The sequence below is a fragment of the Rhopilema esculentum genome, chromosome 20, assembly GCF_057945365.1.
Source record: "Rhopilema esculentum isolate cy_ngs chromosome 20, ASM5794536v1, whole genome shotgun sequence".
NCBI lineage: Eukaryota > Metazoa > Cnidaria > Scyphozoa > Rhizostomeae > Rhizostomatidae > Rhopilema > Rhopilema esculentum.
The window spans coordinates 3,221,349-3,243,314 of NC_142834.1; the positions used below are offsets into that span (position 1 = coordinate 3,221,349).

The following is a 21,966-nucleotide window of genomic DNA, read 5'->3' on the forward strand; positions in this document are numbered from 1 at the left end:
GCATACCATGCTTTGATTAATTTAAATTCTATTAAAATACTTAATATGCATTGTTTCCACCAACCTGTGTTTTTAACAATATGTTAAAAAACTTCTGAGAATCCCTGGGCCTGCTTTTTACAAATCCTAAAAAATACGAAATAGTATCTGGGTTAAAATTGCTTTGTGCTACCGTGTTTTTTGGAGGTGGAAGAGGAGCGTTGTAGCGGTAACGTAACAGTGTTAGCAATAGGTTTTTTTCCAATGTAATATATATTGGAATGAGGTTAAATGAAAGCATGAAAACATATTACTAAAGATGGCAAAAAACAAATCCTAATTTCAGACATGGGCACAAAGTATTTAACAGGATGACGAAACCAGCAAAGAATAGTTGGTTGGGGAAAACGATAAACAGCTCGGTGAAAAAAAATCAATGGCTTGACGAACAAACCATCAACCGAAATTACATTCTGGTGTTAAATAACATATCTAATATGGTAATAGAACAAAGGGTATAATTACAGGCATATTTAAAATCATTCTGGCATATTCGTCGGTTTTGTCGTTGAAAAAAGTCTTAACCGAATAAAGAAAGCAATTTACAGGGGGTGAGTTTTCCAGCTGAATGTGCAGAGGTGGAATGATGTGTCTCGAAAACATCTAGGTTACAAACCTTGTAAGTCAAAAATCTTGGAAATGTCGCAAGATTCCATTGTTGGCCGAGTTGTTATTGGTAACAAATATTGCCTAGAAGGAGGTAATTTTGGTAATTTTGAAAGAATAAATCAAATTAAACCAGTAAGAAAATTAAACTACTTCTTAAATGTCAGAATTAGATACCTAAGCTTTTGATCCTCAATATACATATTTTACAATAAAAATGAAAATACATTAAGACGTCCACATTGTTTTGATAGATAAATGCAATTGTTATCATTATCTTCCCTCGACGTTTATGATACAATATTTTAAGATATAAAAGGACGTAAAAAACAAAAGGAATATCACAGACTATTTAGACATCCATACAACTAAACTACTCCAAGCATAAACTTTTAAATGTGATTTCCCACCTGTAGCCTTTGAGGATTGTTGCATTGAACCGTAAAAATGCCTCCTGTATACAAACTTCAAGTTTTCCCTGTTCATAATCAGAAAAAGGCTCAAAAACCTTAGCTCAAATAGCAATCAAAGTTGTTTAACGAATATCTAAATAATTGCACTTAGTCAAGCAAGTGTCGTGACTTGCCATTGTAAGACACAGCAGTAGAAACATCGGTATTATCTTATACTAAGCCATCAACTCTCAATCAGGAATTTGTTTATTATTGACTTCGCGAAAAAGGGACTAAAATTGCGAAACATGGCTTTCAACTATGACTCCTTAACATAATGAGTATGAATCCATCACAGGGTGGTTCAGGAACCTTTCAGAAAATCGTAAGGACCATCAGGCCTGGCCATTTGAGGAGAGCCATAGCTCTTGCTCCCCTCCAGGCTCTCCTCAAACGCTGGAGGAGAGCTAGAGATTGCTCTCCTAAATTTTTCTAAAAAGCAAATTTGCTCTCCTTGAAATCAATTCTTCCTTTGTTTCTATTCTTATAGCTCACCTGAATACTACTAGGAGAGCTGTTTACTGCTCCCCTGTTAAAAGTCTTATGGCCAGGCCTGGACCATCCGTTTCTTCTTGTCCAGGAACATATAAAATATTTGGCAGCATTTACTATAAACATCATTGAATCATTTATTAGAAAAAAATCTATATGGAAACAGAAAAAAAAATTGAAATGATGGGCTCGTAAACTTACATATGGATACAAATTTAATTACAAAAACAAAGGGTCCAGAATAACGACAAGAGTTTTGTACAAATATCAGCTTCCAGATACAAGTCCACGAAATGGTTATAGCAAAAAGAAATTACTCTTTTGATATTTGAGACAATCATTTCTCTTGGGCAGAAGACGTTATAATCTAAGGCCTAACTCTAGCAACACCTTTATACAACACGCATCTTCTTCGTGCAATGCAATAATGTACCGACCTTTCGTTTGGAAGATGACCCATCAGTATCCATTGGCGGCATGTCCATTGCTCTATCGACATCCTCGTTGTAAGCTAAGCAAATCGAAAAGAGGCTATTTAGGACATTATTTATTTGATCACTGGTATTTTATTCATAAGGGGAAGGAAAAATAATGATAATAATAATAATTTTTTTCAAACATCTCATTTTGATTGAATACATTTCAAATTTACAGTTATACAACTCGCTTTTACAGGCATCATATAATTGGCTTATCTGCATTACAACATTTAGAAGTCAATCAGTTCGGGGCTTATACAACAAAAAGTGGACCACTAGAAATTAGTAAAATGATGAAATTGTGAAATTACTCATTAGGACTTCGCTGAAAATTGCATCCAGTCTGTCTTTGAGAGCCTTGGCAGGTTTCTGTAAAAATGAATCAGCAATGATTTACTTTTTCTCTGATAAATCCAAAATACAGGCAAATTCACAGAAGTCACATCAACTTTTGAGCTGTTCTCTACATTCAATTCAGGCAAGACGGCTTATGCACAGCTGTTATAAGTCAAACTTGCACAAAAGAAGACAACATGGGCCTATATTTTCATTCAGGATCGAGGATATTTGAATTTAGGGGCTGAGCTACGGTTGTGTAAAAAAACCACATGACATTATGCATTTTCAACCCGAACAGCGTACTAGGCCTATGGCGGGATGAGTCCTAGGACTTAGATGACATTCAATAAATTTCATTACTGAGCTTATTTACCCGACAAAAATAGAGAATACAGAGGCAAAGTGTATTGCTATATCCCGATTAGTAACGACTTACAGAAGTCTTCAAAGTAAAAACGATGGATGGTTATAAGGACATTTATATGATACGACGAAATAGCCTGCATTTTCAACACGTTATGAACATATGAATTTTATAAAAGTCCGTGAAAAGAAACAAACCTTTGGCAAAAGTCTCCACGAAATGTCTCTTGGTTCTTTTGGATCTAGCATTGCTCTAAAGTTATAAAAAATCAAGCAAAGTTAAAAAATAATATCATACAAAAAATTCGTGCAAAGTTCATAAAGTTCACAATATTTCTTCGAATTATAAATATACGAATTATGACTTAAGCGTGACATCAGTAACTCAAATAAATCCATATTGAAAGAACTGGTACATAGAAAAATTTGCAACTGAATTCTATCCAGCCTCGGCTTAACAGGTTTCAAGGCGAGGTAATTTGCATTACATGAAGTACTTGAGAACCTATGACTTGTGTTGTCATAATATTTTCTAACTTTCCATCTAACATGATTCATATTGATGACAGCTGATGGTTAGAATCTGTGTTATCACAATCTGAACTAGCAAACGTTTAATAAAAATAGTCTAATGTGTCAAGACAGTTTCCTAAATTGCAGAAAATCCAACCTAATGCGTTAAAAGACTGAACCACTACGGCTATGTGAAGTGGGAGACATTTCACATATATTTCTTAATGGCTGAAGCTAAGTCTAAAAGTAATTTCAGCTGAAAAGTAAAATTGAGAATACATACTGGGTGATCATATTTGTATCAAGATCAACACAAGTTACATCTTCTGGCGGGCTACCTCGATCAAAATACCTTGAATCAATACCTGCAGATGAAACAAGAAAAAGTAAAAATTAAACAAGGGGAGGAAGACAGACAATTGATAAAAAAATATAAAGGATAAAGACGAGCGAGAGGCAGGAATTGAAATTGTAGATACAAAAAGAGGAGAAGGAAGATTCAAAATGCAGGGAAAAGGTGCATTTGGTAGAGAAAAAACAGAGGAAAGAGAGAGACAAGCAGTGATTGTGACGATATAATAAAGGGAGTTAAATTTATCTTACCATATATAAACGGACATGGTGCTGACAACACATCGGCTAACTTCAGCGGACATAAAGGTACGTAAGGACATTGCCAAACAAATGGAAATAAAAGCTGCAAGAAAAGACAATAAACTGGATCTGAACATCCTCTGAACTTCCGATATATAAGAAAATATTCCGAACAGAAAACAAATAATAAAAAGGGGATAGGTCCTTGTGTTTGACTTGAGACGCTACTAGGTAATATGATAAGAGGGGGCAGAATTTACAACGCTGGCTGGTAGGAAATTTGATGTTTGAATACCGCTTCCTCAGCAATTTGGAATGAGGTACTTTTGGCTACAACAATTCTTGGAAGTATAAACTATGTACCACAATTCCTAGAAGTATTGACTATGTACCACAATTCCTAGAAGTATCAACTATGTACCACAATTCCAAAAAGTATCTACTATGTACCACAATTCCTAGAAGTATCAACTATGTACCACAATTCCTAGAAGTATCAACTATGTACCACAATTCCTAGAAGTATCAACTATGTACCACAATTCCTAGAAGTATCAACTATGTACCACAATTCCTAGAAGTATCAACTATGTACCACAATTCCTAGAAGTATCAACTATGTACCACAATTCCTAGAAGTATCTAATATGTACCACAATTCCTAGAAGTATCAACTATGTACCACAATTCCTAGAAGTATCAACTATGTACCACAATTCCTAGAAGTATCAACTATGTACCACAATTCCTAGAAATATCAACTATGTACCACAATTCTTAGAAGTAACAACAATGTAACACAATTCTAAGAAGTATCAGACAAATAGGAATGTTCTTAAGGAGTCTTAAAATATACATAAACAATGTATTTTTACTTTCCAAATCGGATATTATACTTATCATTGGATATCAAATGGCACTATCTTGAATCCGGGAGGTAAACTTCTGAATGATATAGCAGCGCAAGTTTAAAAATAAATTGTTTGGTTTTGTACAGACATATACTATAACAAAGGTTAGGTGCACTCATTTTGAAACTCAGGTGTACCATTGATAAAAGAGCTTGCAAAAGTAGGCAAGGAACTTACGGCAGTGATAGCTTCACCGACACTTGTCAACAGTGCTGGCCGAAGCGAGTGTATTAATACTTTCTGTTCTGTCAGTGCACAACACAACAACGTGAGCACGTTGTCAGGGCCTAGGCAGCGCAACAACGACGAGTGGGAGGCTCCGCTGAAAATGAAGTAGAGACTTGTCATGCATAAGTTTATTCAGTGTTGCAAACTGGAAGTCTTGTTGTTAAGAAAGTCCCGTTAGCAAACAAATGGCATGTCTTCAAGAAGTTAATGGATATCGATTATCAAACACTGGTTTCCCCAAAGTTTCAATTTGAAAAGTCTAGCTAGCAACCCTTTGTTTCAAATGGATACCAACTTGCCTGGAAATGGACTTGCAGTTTGCATTAGTAACTGGTTGGGAATTCTCTTTGGAAGGGCTATCCATTTCAAAACCTAATTAGTTAGAAAATTGAATCGATTTGACATATACTCCGAATAGCTTCAGAAACAGTAAAATTTAATTACTCTGAATTTAATTTAATACACTCGTTCGTTTCATTTACTCTGATGAAGCCCTGTATACCGGGGCGAAATATTAGTATATTCTTTAAATTTAATTTATTTTGAAAATTTTATCTCGTGACATTGGATTCTCGTAATCGTATTGCTTTGTTCCTGTATATCTTTCATAACAACACTCATTGCAAGATTCACAGAATCCGGCGGACAGCCTATCCTGCAGTTCTTCCTTCTCACACAAAATTTAATTACTTTGGTATAAGCAATTAGATACAAGAAAAAACGCATTAAGGGATTCCATCATCTAGATGCATTCGACTCCATCCATTTGAATGAAGAAAAGCTTTTTTGCGGTTTAAGTAAGACCTGATAATTTTTCAGGTTGACTAAAAAGTCAACGGAGACAAGACTCGGTTTACTTAGGGTGCTATAAGACGGGTCTTACTTTGAGTACCATAGACCGTGGTTCAAGTCGTGAGGAGAGTCGCTAGCTATTTGTTACTACAGGTGTAGCAATCATGAGGTGTATTCACATCTAGAGAAAGGAACTGAAACCCAACGTTACCCAACATTAGTTCTAACAGGGGCACAACATTTTGATGGGGATACCACCTCTCTGTGCCAAACTATGTGTGCCAGAAGGTGGTCCAGTAGGGCCAAAAAGTGCCAAAATCGCTTTTTGGACCATAACTTTTGAACCAAAAACGTGAAAAATAAGGGACATGATACAAATTGAAGGTCTCGGTACCGGCAACAACTGGCGGGATATTGGGCATGGTTGGGTGTGGCACCTTCGTCACAGTGACGTCAGAAGGGGGCAAAAAGTACCACATGTTACCAGATATGTGCCAGACGAGTGGTACAAGTGAAAAATGTTCCACCAAGTGTAAAGTGGTCGCTATATGGTGTAGTTGTGATTGCCGAAGGGGCAAGGCGGTACCAGTTACAGTTGCACCGCTGTGTGCCGAAAACCAAAAAAGAGGAACAAAAATGGGGTGCACCAAAATTGTTTTAGCCATAACTTTGTAACCGTATGGGGTTGAGACGGGATGGGAAACAGCTCAATAAACACAGCTTTTCAGTGTCCTAAAAACTACTTTCGGGTGCTACGTAGCAAATACGAATACATTCATAAATCCACATAAGAACCTTGAAATTGCTACACTTACCTGATGGGTAGGGGTCCATGCGATGGTTCCACAAGATCAAACGATTCGTGCGTCATCTAAAACAGATTTTCCATTACAGTTTGGCAATTAATGCTATAACTAATCATTTTGATATAACGTCTCGGAAAAAGTTTTTTAAAACGGAAAATATTTGGTAGAAAGATTTTACAGGAAAAAGGAAATTTGAAAAATTTTTGCTACTGGAACTTCTGAAATCCTCTAAATTTAAAATTGGTAAACTACAACATTATCATAATCTTAGAAAAAAGAAACAAAGTTCAAGGGCGATAAAAATTTCAAGGAGGCAAGAAAGTAGCCTAGCGTGTTTGAAATACACGGTAACACAGTATGCTAGGGTTGAAAATACTTCGTGTGGTTAGTCACCAATGCCTCGATCAAATGATTTCAAACAAAAAAATATAGCATAATAAAAGCAACTCACTAAAACTTGCACTCGAGGTTTTTGAGGTGTAGGAAACTCCACATTGGTCATAAAATGAGATATGTACCTAAAAGATTAAATAAATTGTTGTAAGCAACGTAATATTCAACTTTTCAAGCAAAAGGAAAACTCTTCTTGTTTCATGTCTCGGTTATTACTCAAACCACGTTTATCTCGAGCTTGAAATGCCTTCTGAAACAAATATCTCGGCCTTTCAGTTGAACCTTTTGTAGCACTGCTTTGACAAGAACTGTCATATGTTATATGTCATGTGTTGTATGGTTAGCAATCAAATCACAAGAGGCAATGATCACATGGCTACTGCGATAGAGGGCGAAAGAGGTTTCGGTTCGAAGGTTAGGCCTATAGTTTGTCAACGCTGACCTTATCCTCACATTTGGCTATATGTCGAACAAAGTAGGGGATCTAGATATTTAAGTTCATCGAACGTGGAATCAGTTTATTTTGAGGTTTCTTGAAAAAATTGAATAAAAAAACACAATCAGACCTTTCAAGAGGAATCGCCTGTGAGCCTGATATTGACAATCTGTAAATTGCCAGCAAAAATTTCCTGAAGGCATCAAAGAAGGGGTAATGCGATAACACACACAAGCATTTGTTCGTGTGCACGATGTACTTCTCGCCGTCATGGCTCTGCAATAAATGAAGACGTGGATTTAGAGATGATTTTGCAGTCATTGCTACAATATATATGATTTATATATACATATACATTAGACAACAGTACACTTGTCTATATGCCATGATAGCCTTCAACAATTAATTTATGACTTTAAAGGGGGTGGGAGGGGAAAAGCACACGTGTCTGGCAACATTTCAAGAATGGGCAATCAGGGGCGGACACTTGGTCAAATATTGGGGGGGGGGCAAGGCTATTGTTTTAATAAGATGACGTGATATTTCCCATTGTTATAAGAACAAAACACCATTGTCCTCGCCCTTGAAAAGGTTTGATGGGGGCATTCCCATCCCAACAGAAGACAATTTCCCTAGATAGGGTAGGTCGTAAACATCGGATATTAAAAGAAAAATTGACTAAGCAATCAATTTAAGTTTAATTATTGCAAATCCAAATGAAACGGTGCTCTTATATCTTCCTGTACGACAAGTAAAAAGACGAAAATCATTTTTACTTTTAGCCAAAGATCTGTACAGCATTGAAATATATCTTTCAAAGATCTGTGCAGTATTCTAGGACTCGGAGACCACTACGTTTATGCTTTATGACGAAACAAATGCAAGAACAAACAAACAGTTATCTACCAAAGTAACGAAGCCTTAAGCTAAAGGTCAACATTAAACGACTAAAAGTAACAAGGATGCAGTCGCACAATTGCTGATCTCTAAGGGATGCATAAAAATAGAGGAACCTTACTTGCTGTTGCTCTTTCAGCATTGCACGCACTTCTTCTGAATAGGACTCTTCCGGGAGTTCTTCAAAAAATGTTATGCCTGCAGCATATATCTGTTAAAATAAAATGCAATTAAAAAAAGAACAGAGACATGAACAAAGTGGTTTGGGCAGGTGATGAAAGCGGAAGACAAACAAGTGGAGACAAACATGTAATAGCATGTAAACTAGGAAAAGTGTAAAGCCTATAGACATCTCGAGGGAAAACAAGAGGAGGAAGGGAGGTGAAAGCAACCAACCAGGCAAGAAAAAAACAAAGAAAAAGAGAAAAAAACGAAAAAAGAGGGAAAAAATCAAATAGAGGAAAAAAATGGAAAGAAGAGACGAAAATGGAGAAGAAAAAGCAATAAAATGGGCCATTAACTTTGATACTTCCCAACATCAATTAGCTAGTTTCTGAAAAGATAACTGTTTAATATGAAAATATTAAGCGACCTTTATATTCAGGCTTTTTTCTGTACAGGTAACGTGTGTGACTTGGAAAAACGTTTGTATGATAAAATGTTACTGAAAAACAAAATTCCATTCAGTTCATAACATTTGTTAACCACGCACAAAAAGCAGAGATTATCTTATGATTAAATATGACTTGAAAGTAATAGGCACACAATGCAACAATAAATAGCCATTGTAGTGCAGTGAAATAGTGGTGTAAACACGTGACTAAACTTAGACAGAGAAGTTTGTAGTATAACTCTAGTAGGATGTCAAAAACTAGAACTGCAGCTTGTAAAGTTGTAGATACTTTAAGTGAAGGGAAGATGTATTGTATGTCATGCTATTTCGTACCTTTTCTCCTTTGACGTCAGTTAGCGCAAAAGTAGAGAATATCGGGAAAGGTGGTTTTGCACTGGCAGCCCAGCATTCAACAACTGCGCCAATGGGCAAGCAAAACAGCGGAACAGAACTGGGAAGCGACAATTCCGGGTGATCTTCAAGTGGATAACGGCTTATAATTTCTAGAAAAAACAGAAAGGTGTTAAAAAAGCTGACGGCCCGTTCCGTAAAATAAACTTCGGCTGCAGCTGGAATATGGTGCTGACACTTACTGCAAAAATGGAGGCCACAATGAGCTCGGCTTCTTGTGGCAGGAATCGCAACAGAAAAAGTAAAGAAAGTATCCCAATTGCCGGTTGACAATAGCTGCCATATTTTATTTAATCAGAGGAATCAGAAGAATTAGTTAGATTTGTAGGAAACGACTTTTTCAAAGAGGTACAGTAGAAACCCGCGTAAAAGAACCTGTTTTTATAAGAACATTAAGGCTGAAAAAGGTTCTTATTAGAGTAAATCAGGTTATGGTATGTTGTATTCTAACTGGACAATCTAACAACACAAATTCATTTGATTGGTTGAAATTTAGCATAAAAAAGCTGGTTTAAGTGTGTCCCTTTTTGAGAATTCTTGCGGTGGAAAACATTCTTAATATATGCAAGGCCTGTACGTATATAAGAACCTTGTTAAGAAATTTAGACTAGGAATTTAGAATAGCAGCCTGGTTATTAAGAACCTATTCAGGCTGCCAGAAAAAAGCCTATGTTCTTTAATGCGGGTTTCTACTGTATGATTGATCTTCCCGGGAAATGATTCTTTGTAATTGATCTTTTATTCTTATATTCCTATACCCATTATCGAGGAACGTGCAAAGATAAAAACTAACATACAAGTTTAAGGCTGTGACGAATTCCAGGAATGGGTAGGCACATTTGACAACTTTAAGGTCTAGTCTTAATTTCTGAATGTAATTTTTTGTATGCCTAGCTGCAGTTTCCGTTTTGTGTTATTATGTAACCATGTCATTATCATAAGTAAATGTCAAGCACCTAAACGAATCGTATTTAGTCACACTACAGTGAAAACAAATGAAAAAAAAAAAAAAAATTTCGCCCCAACCCCACTGTTAGGAAAAACACTTTCAGAGTTCAGCAACTGATTGTTTGCTTGTATTCAAAATAACCAAAGCCCTGAGTACCATGAAAAGAGCAGAAGGGCCTTGCGTAAAATTTATAATTATCCGTAAATATGTCAAACTATAGGCCTAACACTTATCGATAGTTTCCAAACCTTTCAGGTCACTCTGTGGTCAAGGACACAGGGTGTTCAACAAAATTTCAAGGGAAATCGTGTGAATTGAGCTGGTGGGCAACAAAAGTGTAGTAACGTATACACAGCTTATCATTGCTTTTAAAGGCATTTGACATGCATAAGTACAGCGAAACCAAAAATAAGTTAGGCCAAATTGATCAGAGCACGCGCACAAGAAAGGAATTGGAACCACTGCGCGCTGCTCTTCTATTTCACCGATTTGCAGAAAGGCGGAAACTGTTCACGCGTTTTTCTCTGTGCGCAATTTGATTGGTCAAACCCTCGTGGTCGAGTGGCTGTAAGCTTTTACCTGTGTCAAATGCCTTTAAAGTAATTACAAACACAAGCATCATTATAAAGAGCATTGTCTAAACCGATTGAAAAACGAGGGATAAACATTGATTGCTTAATAGCAGTTGGCAATGTGTTATCCGCAATGGACAACTTCAAAGCGCTATATAAGCTAGTGGTCCTGCAGATTAGCTGAGAACATTTTTGTTACCAAAATACTGTCTGATTCGTCAAACTCACCTGCTTTGTATGAAACAGAGTTAGTCCTCGCCAGTGACTTTCGATAGCACAAATAAACATCGGAACCGACCTACGTGTTGATGTGAAGAATACTTGATTAAAGTGTTTATAAAAAGGAGATCGATATTACAAGCAATTGTGATGTTATAAGCAACGGGTAGCTCTTGCTAAAAAAGACAAAATGTTATTAAAATTTGAAAAAGTATGTCACCAAATTTCTAGTATAGTTTAGGCAATACACGAAGCAGGAAGCGGTTTTACAATAACCGCAGGTGGAAAATTTGACGATGAAAATGAGAAAAATAATAATTATGAACTTCTTTAATGACAATTCCAAATTCCATCTTTTACAGGTTGTCCAAAGACTTCCTGGAAATTAGCACTGTCTTTAATAGTGGGGAATTTTTAACTAGGAGTTATTTGTTACTGAAATGTATTCGTTTTTGACAGGCCTAATTGGGACTTGCCTCTTACTGAAAATGTCCTTTAATAGTGGATTCACCATAGCTATGAACACGCTTTAAACGGATTTGTAACAAGGAATTGCCGAATGTAATAGATTTGTCTATTTATCGGATTTGTTAAACTTAATCGGATTTTATATTGTCACGATGTAACAAGGAGTTGTCGAATGGATTCACATTATGTTCTTACTGTCATGGAGCTTTTTCTAAATTTTATTATCAAGTTGCGGTTCCCAAATTCTCAAGTTATGAATAAGCATGTGACTCACCAGGCCTTGGTTTAAATTTCTGTCAATCAAGCAGAAGGCGTGCGGAGGCTTTTCTCCCTAAAAATAAGAAAATTCAGGTTAGTTTTATATTACCTTCCATGTAGCGATTTGAGTTTTCAAAAAATCTAAACAAAAAACGGGGAGAAAACAAGTCTGATGTAATGTAGCATGCGTTAGAAAATCGGTGTCATGCTCAACCAGAGCAAAATGTCACAGCTTCTTTTCCAAGGGAGGATGGATAAACAACCAATCAGGTAATGCGTTGTGATTCTGCGCATACGTACCTTACTGGCAATGATGGCGCATATATCAATCACTGCAAGTTGCGAGTGAGCGAACTGAGGCAGTGCTCGTCGATATGTTATGAATACTCTCATGTTGGTTGAGTTGTTAACATTAGCAACTAGGCCAGTTGGTGTTTTGTTGACGATCCCACATGATGGCATTAGCCTTTGTTTACCTTCGTATAGGACCCTGAAAATAAATAAGTTGAACGTCACATATAAAGCCTGTAGCAGCTAATGTAAAGAATTCTTGGTAGACTAAAAGCAAGAAGAATCAGAGCAGGGGCGGACTTTTGGTCAAATATTTGGGGGGGGGGTGCAATTTTTTTGTTCAAATAAGATGACATCACATATTCCCATTTTTTTACAACAAAAGACCAATGTCCTCCAAAATATTGGGGGGGAATGCCCATCCCCTGCCCCTAGGTGTCTGCCACTGAATTAGAGAGGGTTAACACCTAAGCCAAGAAAGAAATTCCTGGAATAAAAAGTAGCAGTGTTTCTTGAAGAGGAAGTGAATCTTGTAGAGGGGATAACACAATGCATATTCACCCTATATCCATCAATGGGGCTTTGTCTCTGCCTCTTTTGTAGCAGAGAAAACACGAATCGCTCCGTATTGAGCCTGCATTTAAATCTGCAGTCAAGCCTGTTGGCGTCAGGTCTATGCATTCGTATCCAGGGGGTGGTGTCTCTCCTCTGTTTTTGAATATGACAGCAAGATCTGTGATTGGCTCCAGTGTTTCGACATCTTCTTCTGGGTTCTGCAGATTTTCTGCACCAACAACGACAAAATAATCTGCCACACGTGGATTGCTTGCCATATTTTGTTGGCAAGAAGTCCGTACTGATAGCTATCAAAGAAGAATTTGAAAATAATTTTATACAAGAATTTAAGGATAAAAGTAATTAATTTGTTGAATGGTTACCACAACAATTAGTCACCAGGAAATAGGGTTATAAAGTACAGGGCTTTATGCTACATTCTACCTCTTTTCACAATGTTGCATATATCAGGCCCACTGAGAGGGCGGCGAGGGTGCAATTGCCCCTGGGCCCATAAGCAAAGAGGGGCGGCTTGTAAGTAAACTGTCTCTTATTAAATTACAGCACTTAATAACACAGTAATTATAAATCATGTCTGTGCTTAAAAAAGTTTTAAAATGCTTAAAAAAGATAAAGCAAAAGTATAAAGACTATTAAATGGATTTAATATCCAAATTTAATGCATTCTGGGTTTATTGCTTTGGGTAGGGGATAATTGGGTTGCCCCTGGGCTCGTTGCGGCTCTAGGGGGCCCTGCATATAACATAACCACTGCAAGTTATACATACTTTTATCTTCTGTTAACACAGAAAAACATGTTTCTTTGTAATTTGATTTGAAGTTTTGTTGCCAGACCAAAACACCAATTGAAAAAATCAACAGCAAATTGACAAGTTTTAGAAGAATGAAACATGCCCAAACAGATGGAAACGTAATAGCATTCAGAGAGCAGTTTTAGAAGATGATTTGAACTAAGTAAAATGTGAGACAAAAGATGAACTTATTAGACTTCCTATGTCAAAACAATGATGTGCACTTCATATTGAAAAAACATTCTGTCATTTCAAAGCTGTTCAGAATCATAAAGGCAAGTGATAGAAGGTATAATTCGCTTTTTAAAAAGCGAGATAAATTGACCTGTATCTTCAAAAAACCTTAGCACAGATCTTATGATATTTCTTCAAGCTCAAAACAAATATAATTCTTTAATTATATACTTTGAATAAAGTAGCTTACATCAAAACACCCAGTAAATTTCAGTACTTTGTTATCTTTATAAAAATTGCGGTGAAAGAACTTTTTCAAGTTAGAACATGTTTTTTCATGTAAACCACATAACATTTCAGCTGTGATTTAATGATAATAAGGGTTTCCAAGCTAACATGAATCAGGGGCATCATTATATAATTCCACAAATACACAAAATTGTTAGGGATTTCAGGGTGTTTACTTCCCTAAATGGTCTTATTTCTAGAATTGAGAGTCACAGGCAGGCAAAGTAATGCCATTTGGGTAAATTGTGCCTCTTTGTGCCAATCCTGCCTTTCCTTCAAAATTCTTGTTGACACACATGAAAATGGGTCTGGTTTGAAATAAGGATGGGGCCATTCCATTTCAAAGGGGGAAAAAAGTTTCAAAATTGACACCCATGATCACAGATTTTTTTATGTTTTAGAAAAAGCAAGCAACACCGTGAGCCCCTTACCCCTTACCACACTATTAGCCCTTTAGTTTTATCTATGAGCATGACAACAAACCAAAACTCAGATTTTGGGATAGTTGGAGGGTCATGGTAGCCAACCTTCTGATAGAAGATGGTACCTGATGATGATGAACACTGTGAGATAGACAAAAAATTGAAGGTATTGTACCTCCCAAAAAGGTTTGGTCAAATTAATAGCTATTCTACCCTAGGTACTTAGAAAAGATTAATTTCTGTCAGGTCTTTCAGAAAAAAACCAGATGAGCATTTCACTAACACCAAATACAGTCTTGCAAGACATTGCCTAGCAACTGATGGAGCTTGCAATAGAAGCAAACTAAATCCACATCTTCTTCCCTGTGTATCAATCACAAAAAAAATTAATAACGTCTTTCCCTGGACAATAGACTTTGAACACAATCACAGTTGTGATAAATCAGTCACCTCATAGCTATTCCAAGTAAATAGCGAAAGAGAGAAAAGCATAAAGTTCAGGAAAAGAAACAAAGAAAAAAAGGGATCTAGGGTAAAATAAGTGTGCCTAAATGTTGAAACATAATTTATTTCTATTAAAACACCTTTTCACATGAGTTATGGGGAATTTTACTTTTCAATCCAGCAGGATATCTGTATAAATGAACAGTTTGGTTGTGAGACTGGGCATGTATAGCACACTAACAAGTGTTTGAACCTTACAATAAATTTTATAGGCCTATGGAGGTTTGTATTTGGGATCCTAGCTCTCATCATTCTAACTGGGCTTACATACAATGATAAAACATTCTTTTGACATGCAGCCAATCTGTTTCAAGCACATTGTCAAACATGAGATATTCATTGGTCACAAGCTCATGAAATCAAGATACCATTAACACTATACCTGTTTTTTGTCTGGCAGGTGATAATTGAACTTAAAATAGAAAAAACAGGTTCTTTCAATGAACAAATGTTGCTCAAGTAAACATGCTGTCAGAAAATTTCTTGTGTCTGAATATAATGCTATTAATACATCAAAACATAACATCAAGTAGAAAAACTTCAAGTTGATAGAAAGTATTAGAAAACCAATAAGACTAGAGACACAAAGTATTAGACAACAAAATCTACCAAAAACAGTAAGCTTCTACTTTGATAGCCATTACTAAATGTCAAAATGAGTTGCTGAACTTTAAATCAAGTTAAAAAGAAACTTCTACTCCATATTAAACTCAATTCTGAACAGAAAATTTTCTTTGGAAGTTGAATCAACTATAAAAATAGCCCTGACACACCCCTTTTGGTAGGAAACCCGTAAGGACCACATGAAAATCTCTCAAATTTTATACTCTTTGTGTACAAACAGCCTAAGATGATTACACAAGTTCCTTTTGTGGTTCCCTTACATTATATATCCCATACTTTTTAACATATATCTAAAAAAAGAAAGATGTGTGCACAAAGTAGCAATCTTGTAACATCTTGGCATTCAATGTGTCTGTCTTTAATTATTCAAGCTTAACAATTTTTTTTCATGATTTAGACAGTTTAGACATATATTCTATCTCTCAGAATGTATGTTTTTATGCCTTTTTTACATGACGTGGGTAACTTTTATGTATTCCTTGAATGTAGAATCGGTAGCTTGGGAAAAGATAAATTATTTTGAACAGTTTCTTTGTATCTTCTACTGATTTTGTATTTCAAAAGAACCTTGAAACTTCTTCCTTATCGGTTTCACGGATGTAAATGTTTTGCATGCATATCCCTTTATATATATTAAAATGAAAATTATTAAGATTGTAAATTTTTAGCCATTAGAAAATGTTTTTATGCAAAAAAATAGAAGAACGAAGTTTTCAAACGTTTACAGATATAGCACTGCATAAACTCTTTAAGTCACAGCTAATTTAATATACCGCCTCGACCAGATCCAGATCAATAATTCTGACGATTATACTAGAAGAGCGAAACAAGAATCTAGAGCGAAACTGAAATGGGGCCTAATTCAAAGGCAATTTGCCAAAGAAAATTCCACAATGGATTCACAAACGGGAGGAATGTTAAGATTTTAGGCACATTTACGACAATATATCAAACCATAGTAGATCCCACAAAATGATTGATAGATTACAAAAAAACTACTAACACGTAACAGCAAAACAATGGTCAGATTAAACCCAATTGTACTTCTCACAATCCCGAACTGTAGGTATTGCAAAAGACTGAAAAATGCTTCATTCACGAACCCTACTATGCTTTCAGTTTCGAACTTGGATCAATAAAAGCTGTGGTCTTACCTCTTACAATTCGATCAGCAGTCAGTTTTAAGGGCAATATGTCTCTGAAGCCAACATATCTCCAAATATGTTGCTAAAAATACTGCTTTCTGTCCAAATGTCTTAATTCTGTTTATGCTATCAACTTTCTGGTTAACGATGTTGGGCCTAGGCAAGACAGGAAGCTGCCAGGCATATTGTCAATAGGTTACCAAAATTAACCTTCCCATCGAAAGTTTTAAAAAAATGGTCAGTTCTTTTACCGGTGGCTTTAGGTAAAATATTCTCAGGCAGTTGAATGGATTCAATAAACAGTTTATCAATCAACACCTACTGTATGAAGCTGCTCACCAAGGTGATGTAATCATCGCCAATAAAAAGACCAGCAAGATCAGAGCTGTATCCCGCGCATTCCCGCGAATTCTCACGAGACTGGTGATAGGGCAACGTGGGTAGTTACTGTCAAAAACTTGGAATTTTTCACTAATATAAATTTATGCTTTCCGGCGCTGGTTCTGTAACTTTTCTCAGAACCAGGATTCAGTGTGCAAGGACAGTGGTAAGTATTTAAAACTGAGGGAAATCCTCCAATTTATTTATTTTCAATGCTCCTCGCAATCAAAAACTATCAAGGACGGATTTACCGGGTGTGTGTGGTGGTGGTGGTTAGGGGGGGGGGGGTTGGTGGTTAGGAGTGCAAAAACCCCAAATATCTTTGTGTCATTCGTTGAATTTCGCTTTGGTTCGTTAAAAAATTACTTTACGGTAGTCAGTTGTGATAAAATTACGAAAAATTGTACTTTGTTTAGTTTCTTATCTTGATTATCTTACAGTTAAAATTGAAAAAAAGACTTTTCCATTATTGTCTAGGTACATGAAGAGTATGGCACCAAACAACCTCCCCAACCCTTGTCTGGCAATTGTTATAGTGAACTTTATACAGATTCTGTTTTGGCACAATGGAAGTACCGCATTCTATGAGACTAAAGGCCAGGGTCGTAAATCCCAGGAAGGCGGGAGGAATGGAACCCCCTCCCCAAAAAATCTGGAACAAAACGATTTGTTTGAGAAATTATCGTCATTTTCTTTTAAAGATAGGAATCCCTCGTAGCTGGGTTAGAACCAAACTAAGTTTTTCTCTGTTATTGCAACAAACCTCAGCCACTATGTCATGGTGTCAAGTGCAAGCTGAATATTGTTGACGTAATGGCTGTTATTTATGTTTGCAGAGTGGTGTCGAGTTGGTGCCCGGGGGGGATTAGCCATTAGTCCCAAATATCTTATCATCCGGTCACCCCTTGAATAAATCTCAAAAACATGTAAGAGAATAATCGTTGAAGTCGCCATAAACCTCGACAAATCCACATTACACATATTTTCATTTCACGCCTTTTCATAAAAAGTCTAACTCAAAACCTAGGCCCTAAAGTTCCTAATTTCTGAACCTCTATTATTCGAATTGCGGTACTAAGATCTCCATAATAGCTCTTTAATTTTTACTGCACGTTTAGTGTCATAATAATAGGACAGACACTAAAAATTTCTGAGTTTTGTTTTTAACTTGAGCTAAAAGCTAGGACAACATACAAAGAGGGCAAGAAACGAAATTAACTTGTGTAAAAGTACTACGTCAATAAAGAAGCATTTAAATAGAGAGAAGCAATGACTACACTCTTTATTGTAAGAATTCAATAAATTTTGCCCAGCCTAGACATTTTCAAGAAAAGTTTCGTTTTGAGCCCAAATGTGTTTTTAGATACATCCTTTGTTTTTTTCGAATCCGATATGATTACAGGAAAAAATCACTTGCTCTTGAATAGAAAACACACAAATCGAAAATTCTGAAAAATCGAAAAGTGATAGTACTGCGATTTTCTGTTGCGAATATTGCGATAAAAGCAACTGCTGAAAATTTGCCCTCTACACCAAAGGTCACCTTTCCTTTCTATCCACAACATCTGTCACTAGAGTTTAAAGGGCCTTTCCACCCAAAAAAAATTTTTTTATTGACAAAAAAGTTAGCATCTGGTGCGTGTATTATGGCAGAGTCGTTGTTTTTGCAAAACTTCAATTAGTTTAGAAGTTATAAGGCTTTAAAGTTGCACCTTTCCGAGAAGAAAACGACAAAAGCCCAGTGGCGTAACGCAAGGTTTGCACCTTTGAACACAAAACTAACGGCCCCCAAACATTCGGGCCCCAAAAGAGCCCCTGAAAGATTTTTCGGAAGGCGGGTTTTTGGATGAAAACAAATGTGTCTTAATAGCATTCGCAGCAACATTAAAGTGGGCGCAGGATGGGATATGACTTGTGAGCAAACACAATAATGATATGAGATAATACAAATGCATCTCAATTAGGCTTTCCCACATAATACCCCCACAAAATGAAAGTTCTAACTCGCTTAATTCTCAAGTCAGGAAAGAATAAGAAAAGAGATGGTTCAAAAGGCTTTCAAGAAAAGATGGATAGTTTCGAATTTGTTCTGTTTATAGTCATGTGGGAATGAATTTCAGTTGTCTTAGGCCCTCTCGCCGCTTGGTCGTTCCACCGTCCCTGTCTATTTCTGAGTCAGCCCAGGCCCACTCAGCCCGGGCCGAGTCAGCCCGGGCCGAAGTCAGCCCGGGCCGAAGTCAGCCCGGGCCCACTCAGCCCGGGCCGAGTCAGCCCGGGCCGAAGTCGGCCCGGGCCGAGTCAGCCCGGGCCGAAGTCAGCCCGGGCCCACTCAGCCCGGGCCGAAGTCAGCCCGGGCCCACTCAGCCCGGGCCGAGTCAGCCCGGGCCGAAGTCAGCCTGGGCCGAAGTCAGCCCGGGCCCACTCAGCCCGGGCCGAGTCAGCCCGGGCCGAAGTCAGCCCGGGCCCACTCAGCCCGGGCCGAGTCAGCCCGGGCCGAAGTCAGCCCGGGCCGAGTCAGCCCGGGCCCACTCAGCCCGGGCCGAGTCAGCCCGGGCCAAAGTCAGCCTGGGCCGAAGTCAGCCCGGGCCCACTCAGCCCGGGCCGAGTCAGCCCGGGCCGAGTCAGCCCGGGCCGAAGTCAGCCCGGGCCCACTCAGCCCGGGCCGAGTCAGCCCGGGCCGAGTCAGCCCGGGCCGAAGTCAACCCGGGCCGACTTCAGCCCGGGCCGAAGTCAGCCCGGGCCCACTCAGCCCGGGCCGAGTCAGCCCGAGCCGAGTCAGCCCGGGCCGAAGTCAGCCCGGGCCGAGTCAGCCCGGGCCCACTCAGCCCGGGCCCACTCAGCCCGGGCCGAGTCAGCCCGGGCCGAGTCAGCCCGGGCCGAAGTCAGCCCGGGCCGAGTCAGCCCGGGCCGAGTCAGCCCGGGCCGAAGTCAGCCCGGGCCGAAGTCAGCCCGGGCCGAGTCAGCCCGGGCTGAAGTCAGCCCGGGCCGAAGTCAGCCCGGGCCGAAGTCAGCCCGGGCCCACTCAGCCCGGGCCGAGTCAGCCCGGGCCGAGTCAGCCCGGGCCGAGTCAGCCCGGGCCGAAGTCAGCCCGGGCCGAGTCAGCCCGGGCCGAGTCAGCCCGGGCCCACTCAGCCCGGGCCGAAGTCAGCCCGGGCCCACTCAGCCCGGGCCGAAGTCAGCCCGGGCCGAGTCAGCCTGGGCCGAAGTCAGCCCGGGCCGAAGTCAGCCCGGGCCGAGTCAGCCCGGGCCCACGTCAGCCCGAGTCAGCCCGGGCTGAAGTCAGCCCGGGCGGAAGTCAGCCCTGGCCGAAGTCAGCCCGGGCCCACTCAGCCCGGGCCGACTCAGCCCGGGCCGAGTCAGCCCGGGCCGAGTCAGCCCGGGCCGAAGTCAGCCCGGGCCGAGTCAGCCCGGGCCGAAGTCAGCCCGGGCCCACTCAGCCCGGGCCGAAGTCAGCCCGGGCCCACTCAGCCCGGGCCGAGTCAGCCCGGGCCGAAGTCAGCCCGGGCCGAGTCAGCCTGGGCCGAAGTCAGCCCGGGCCGAAGTCAGCCCGGGCCGAGTCAGCCCGTATTGGGCTGAATTTTATTTCATTTTTATTTGGAGTGCATTTTGCCGCATTTTACAAGTTTCGAGAACAGTCCAGTCAGTCGAAGCACTCCTTTGTATCGTAGTATTTACTCACGTGCCGTTAGCTGTTGTTGTTCTAATTGGATTAACTCTTGCATCAGACGTATGTAAACATTTTATTTCGGGATTCTGACGTATTCGCATAAAAGTATTTTCGTAAACAATGGAAGTGGAAGCAACGGTTCAAAAACTGCAAACTCAGTTGACGGCAGTTCAAGCTGCTATCGAGGGGAATTCCCAGTCCAGTTTATTCAAACCTCGCTCTTTTAGCGGTCTTCCCTCTGAAGACGTAAATGAATGGCTTGGAAAATTTGAACGTTTTTCAAAATTTTATAATTGGTCGAATGCCAAAAAACTTGGTGCACTAACTTTGCTTTTAGAAGGCCCCGCGTTAGCCTGGTACCAAACATTACCAGATGAAGGCACTGGTAGTTTTGCCAACCTTTGCACTGCCTTAAGGGATCGTTTTGGAGCACAAAATTTAGAATTTCTCTTCAGGCAAGAACTCTACTCCCGAAAACAGGGGCTTGGGGAGCATCTCGCTGTTTATACCGAGGATATTATTAAGAAATGTCAACGCCTCGCCTTGCCAGACAAGGATATAATGAACATATTTATAAATGGCCTGACTGACGATCTTAAAACCCACGTCATTTTGAGTCAGCCCAAAACATTCGCAGAGGCAGAAAATTTGGCCCGCTTGAAAGATTCTGTTGGCAAAACACTGCCTCTCACATTTTCGGCCCAAACAGTGCAAGACCGTCGCATTAAAGAACTCGAAGGTCAAGTTAATTTACTCCTTTCATTGGCCTCACAAAAGAAAACACAGCCAATACAAGCATTGTCGACATCACATGGAGAAATACCGCATGATGTATTTCAAAATTTCGATTTTGACCCGTGCATGCCGCAAAATGACAATAGGTTCGGTCATAATGATCCTCGAAATCTAAAAGAGGAAGTGATTGCAGCCATTCAAACCGGGTTCAATAATTTGAACGGGAGTAACAACTGGGAGGATAGCCAACGTCGAGGTGCGCGTGGGAGGAATCTCCGCACTACTGATGGGCAGCCCATTTGCAACAATTGTCAGCGAGTGGGACACGTTGCTAGGTACTGCAGATTTGGCCAACGCCAACAACAACAATTTCAGTCTGCACGTAGGGGAGGTTTTCGTGGCAACCAAAATAATTCATCTGTTTCTTTCCAAAACCGGGAGCCTTTAAACCGCACAGGGCCTTTACAATGGGGGCAGTAAAGGCCCACCCATCATTGAGTCTAGCTAGAAGAGACCCCTCATTTGGACGAAGGAAAAA

At 39.4% G+C, this 21,966-nt stretch overlaps 1 protein-coding gene across 4 annotated transcripts in view; it reads right to left on the minus strand.

Annotated features, from left to right (window-relative positions):
- Positions 1 to 17,057, minus strand: part of LOC135687419 (C-myc promoter-binding protein) — a 35,059-nt gene extending 18,002 nt beyond the window's left edge. Inside the window, exons 1-19 of one of the 4 annotated variants that reach the window (XM_065203970.2) lie at positions 16,968 to 17,057; positions 12,683 to 12,984; positions 12,131 to 12,320; positions 11,847 to 11,903; positions 11,114 to 11,183; positions 9,287 to 9,456; positions 8,462 to 8,551; positions 7,574 to 7,719; positions 7,066 to 7,132; positions 6,624 to 6,679; positions 4,966 to 5,110; positions 3,887 to 3,980; positions 3,567 to 3,648; positions 2,969 to 3,023; positions 2,380 to 2,437; positions 2,027 to 2,100; positions 1,056 to 1,123; positions 656 to 729; positions 65 to 126 (exon numbers count right to left, since the gene is read on the minus strand). In XM_065203970.2, the coding sequence (XP_065060042.2) occupies positions 65 to 126; positions 656 to 729; positions 1,056 to 1,123; positions 2,027 to 2,100; positions 2,380 to 2,437; positions 2,969 to 3,023; positions 3,567 to 3,648; positions 3,887 to 3,980; positions 4,966 to 5,110; positions 6,624 to 6,679; positions 7,066 to 7,132; positions 7,574 to 7,719; positions 8,462 to 8,551; positions 9,287 to 9,456; positions 11,114 to 11,183; positions 11,847 to 11,903; positions 12,131 to 12,320; positions 12,683 to 12,954 (1,830 nt within the window). In that variant the 5' untranslated portion in view covers positions 12,955 to 12,984; positions 16,968 to 17,057. Of the gene's footprint in view, positions 1 to 64; positions 127 to 655; positions 730 to 1,055; positions 1,124 to 2,026; positions 2,101 to 2,379; positions 2,438 to 2,968; positions 3,024 to 3,566; positions 3,649 to 3,886; positions 3,981 to 4,965; positions 5,111 to 6,623; positions 6,680 to 7,065; positions 7,133 to 7,573; positions 7,720 to 8,461; positions 8,552 to 9,286; positions 9,457 to 11,113; positions 11,184 to 11,846; positions 11,904 to 12,130; positions 12,321 to 12,682; positions 12,985 to 16,654 lie in introns of all 4 variants that reach the window. The other 3 variants (XM_065203969.2, XM_065203968.2, XM_065203967.2) reach the window with 3 other exon arrangements.
- Between the last annotated feature and the right edge of the window lie 4,909 nt (positions 17,058 to 21,966).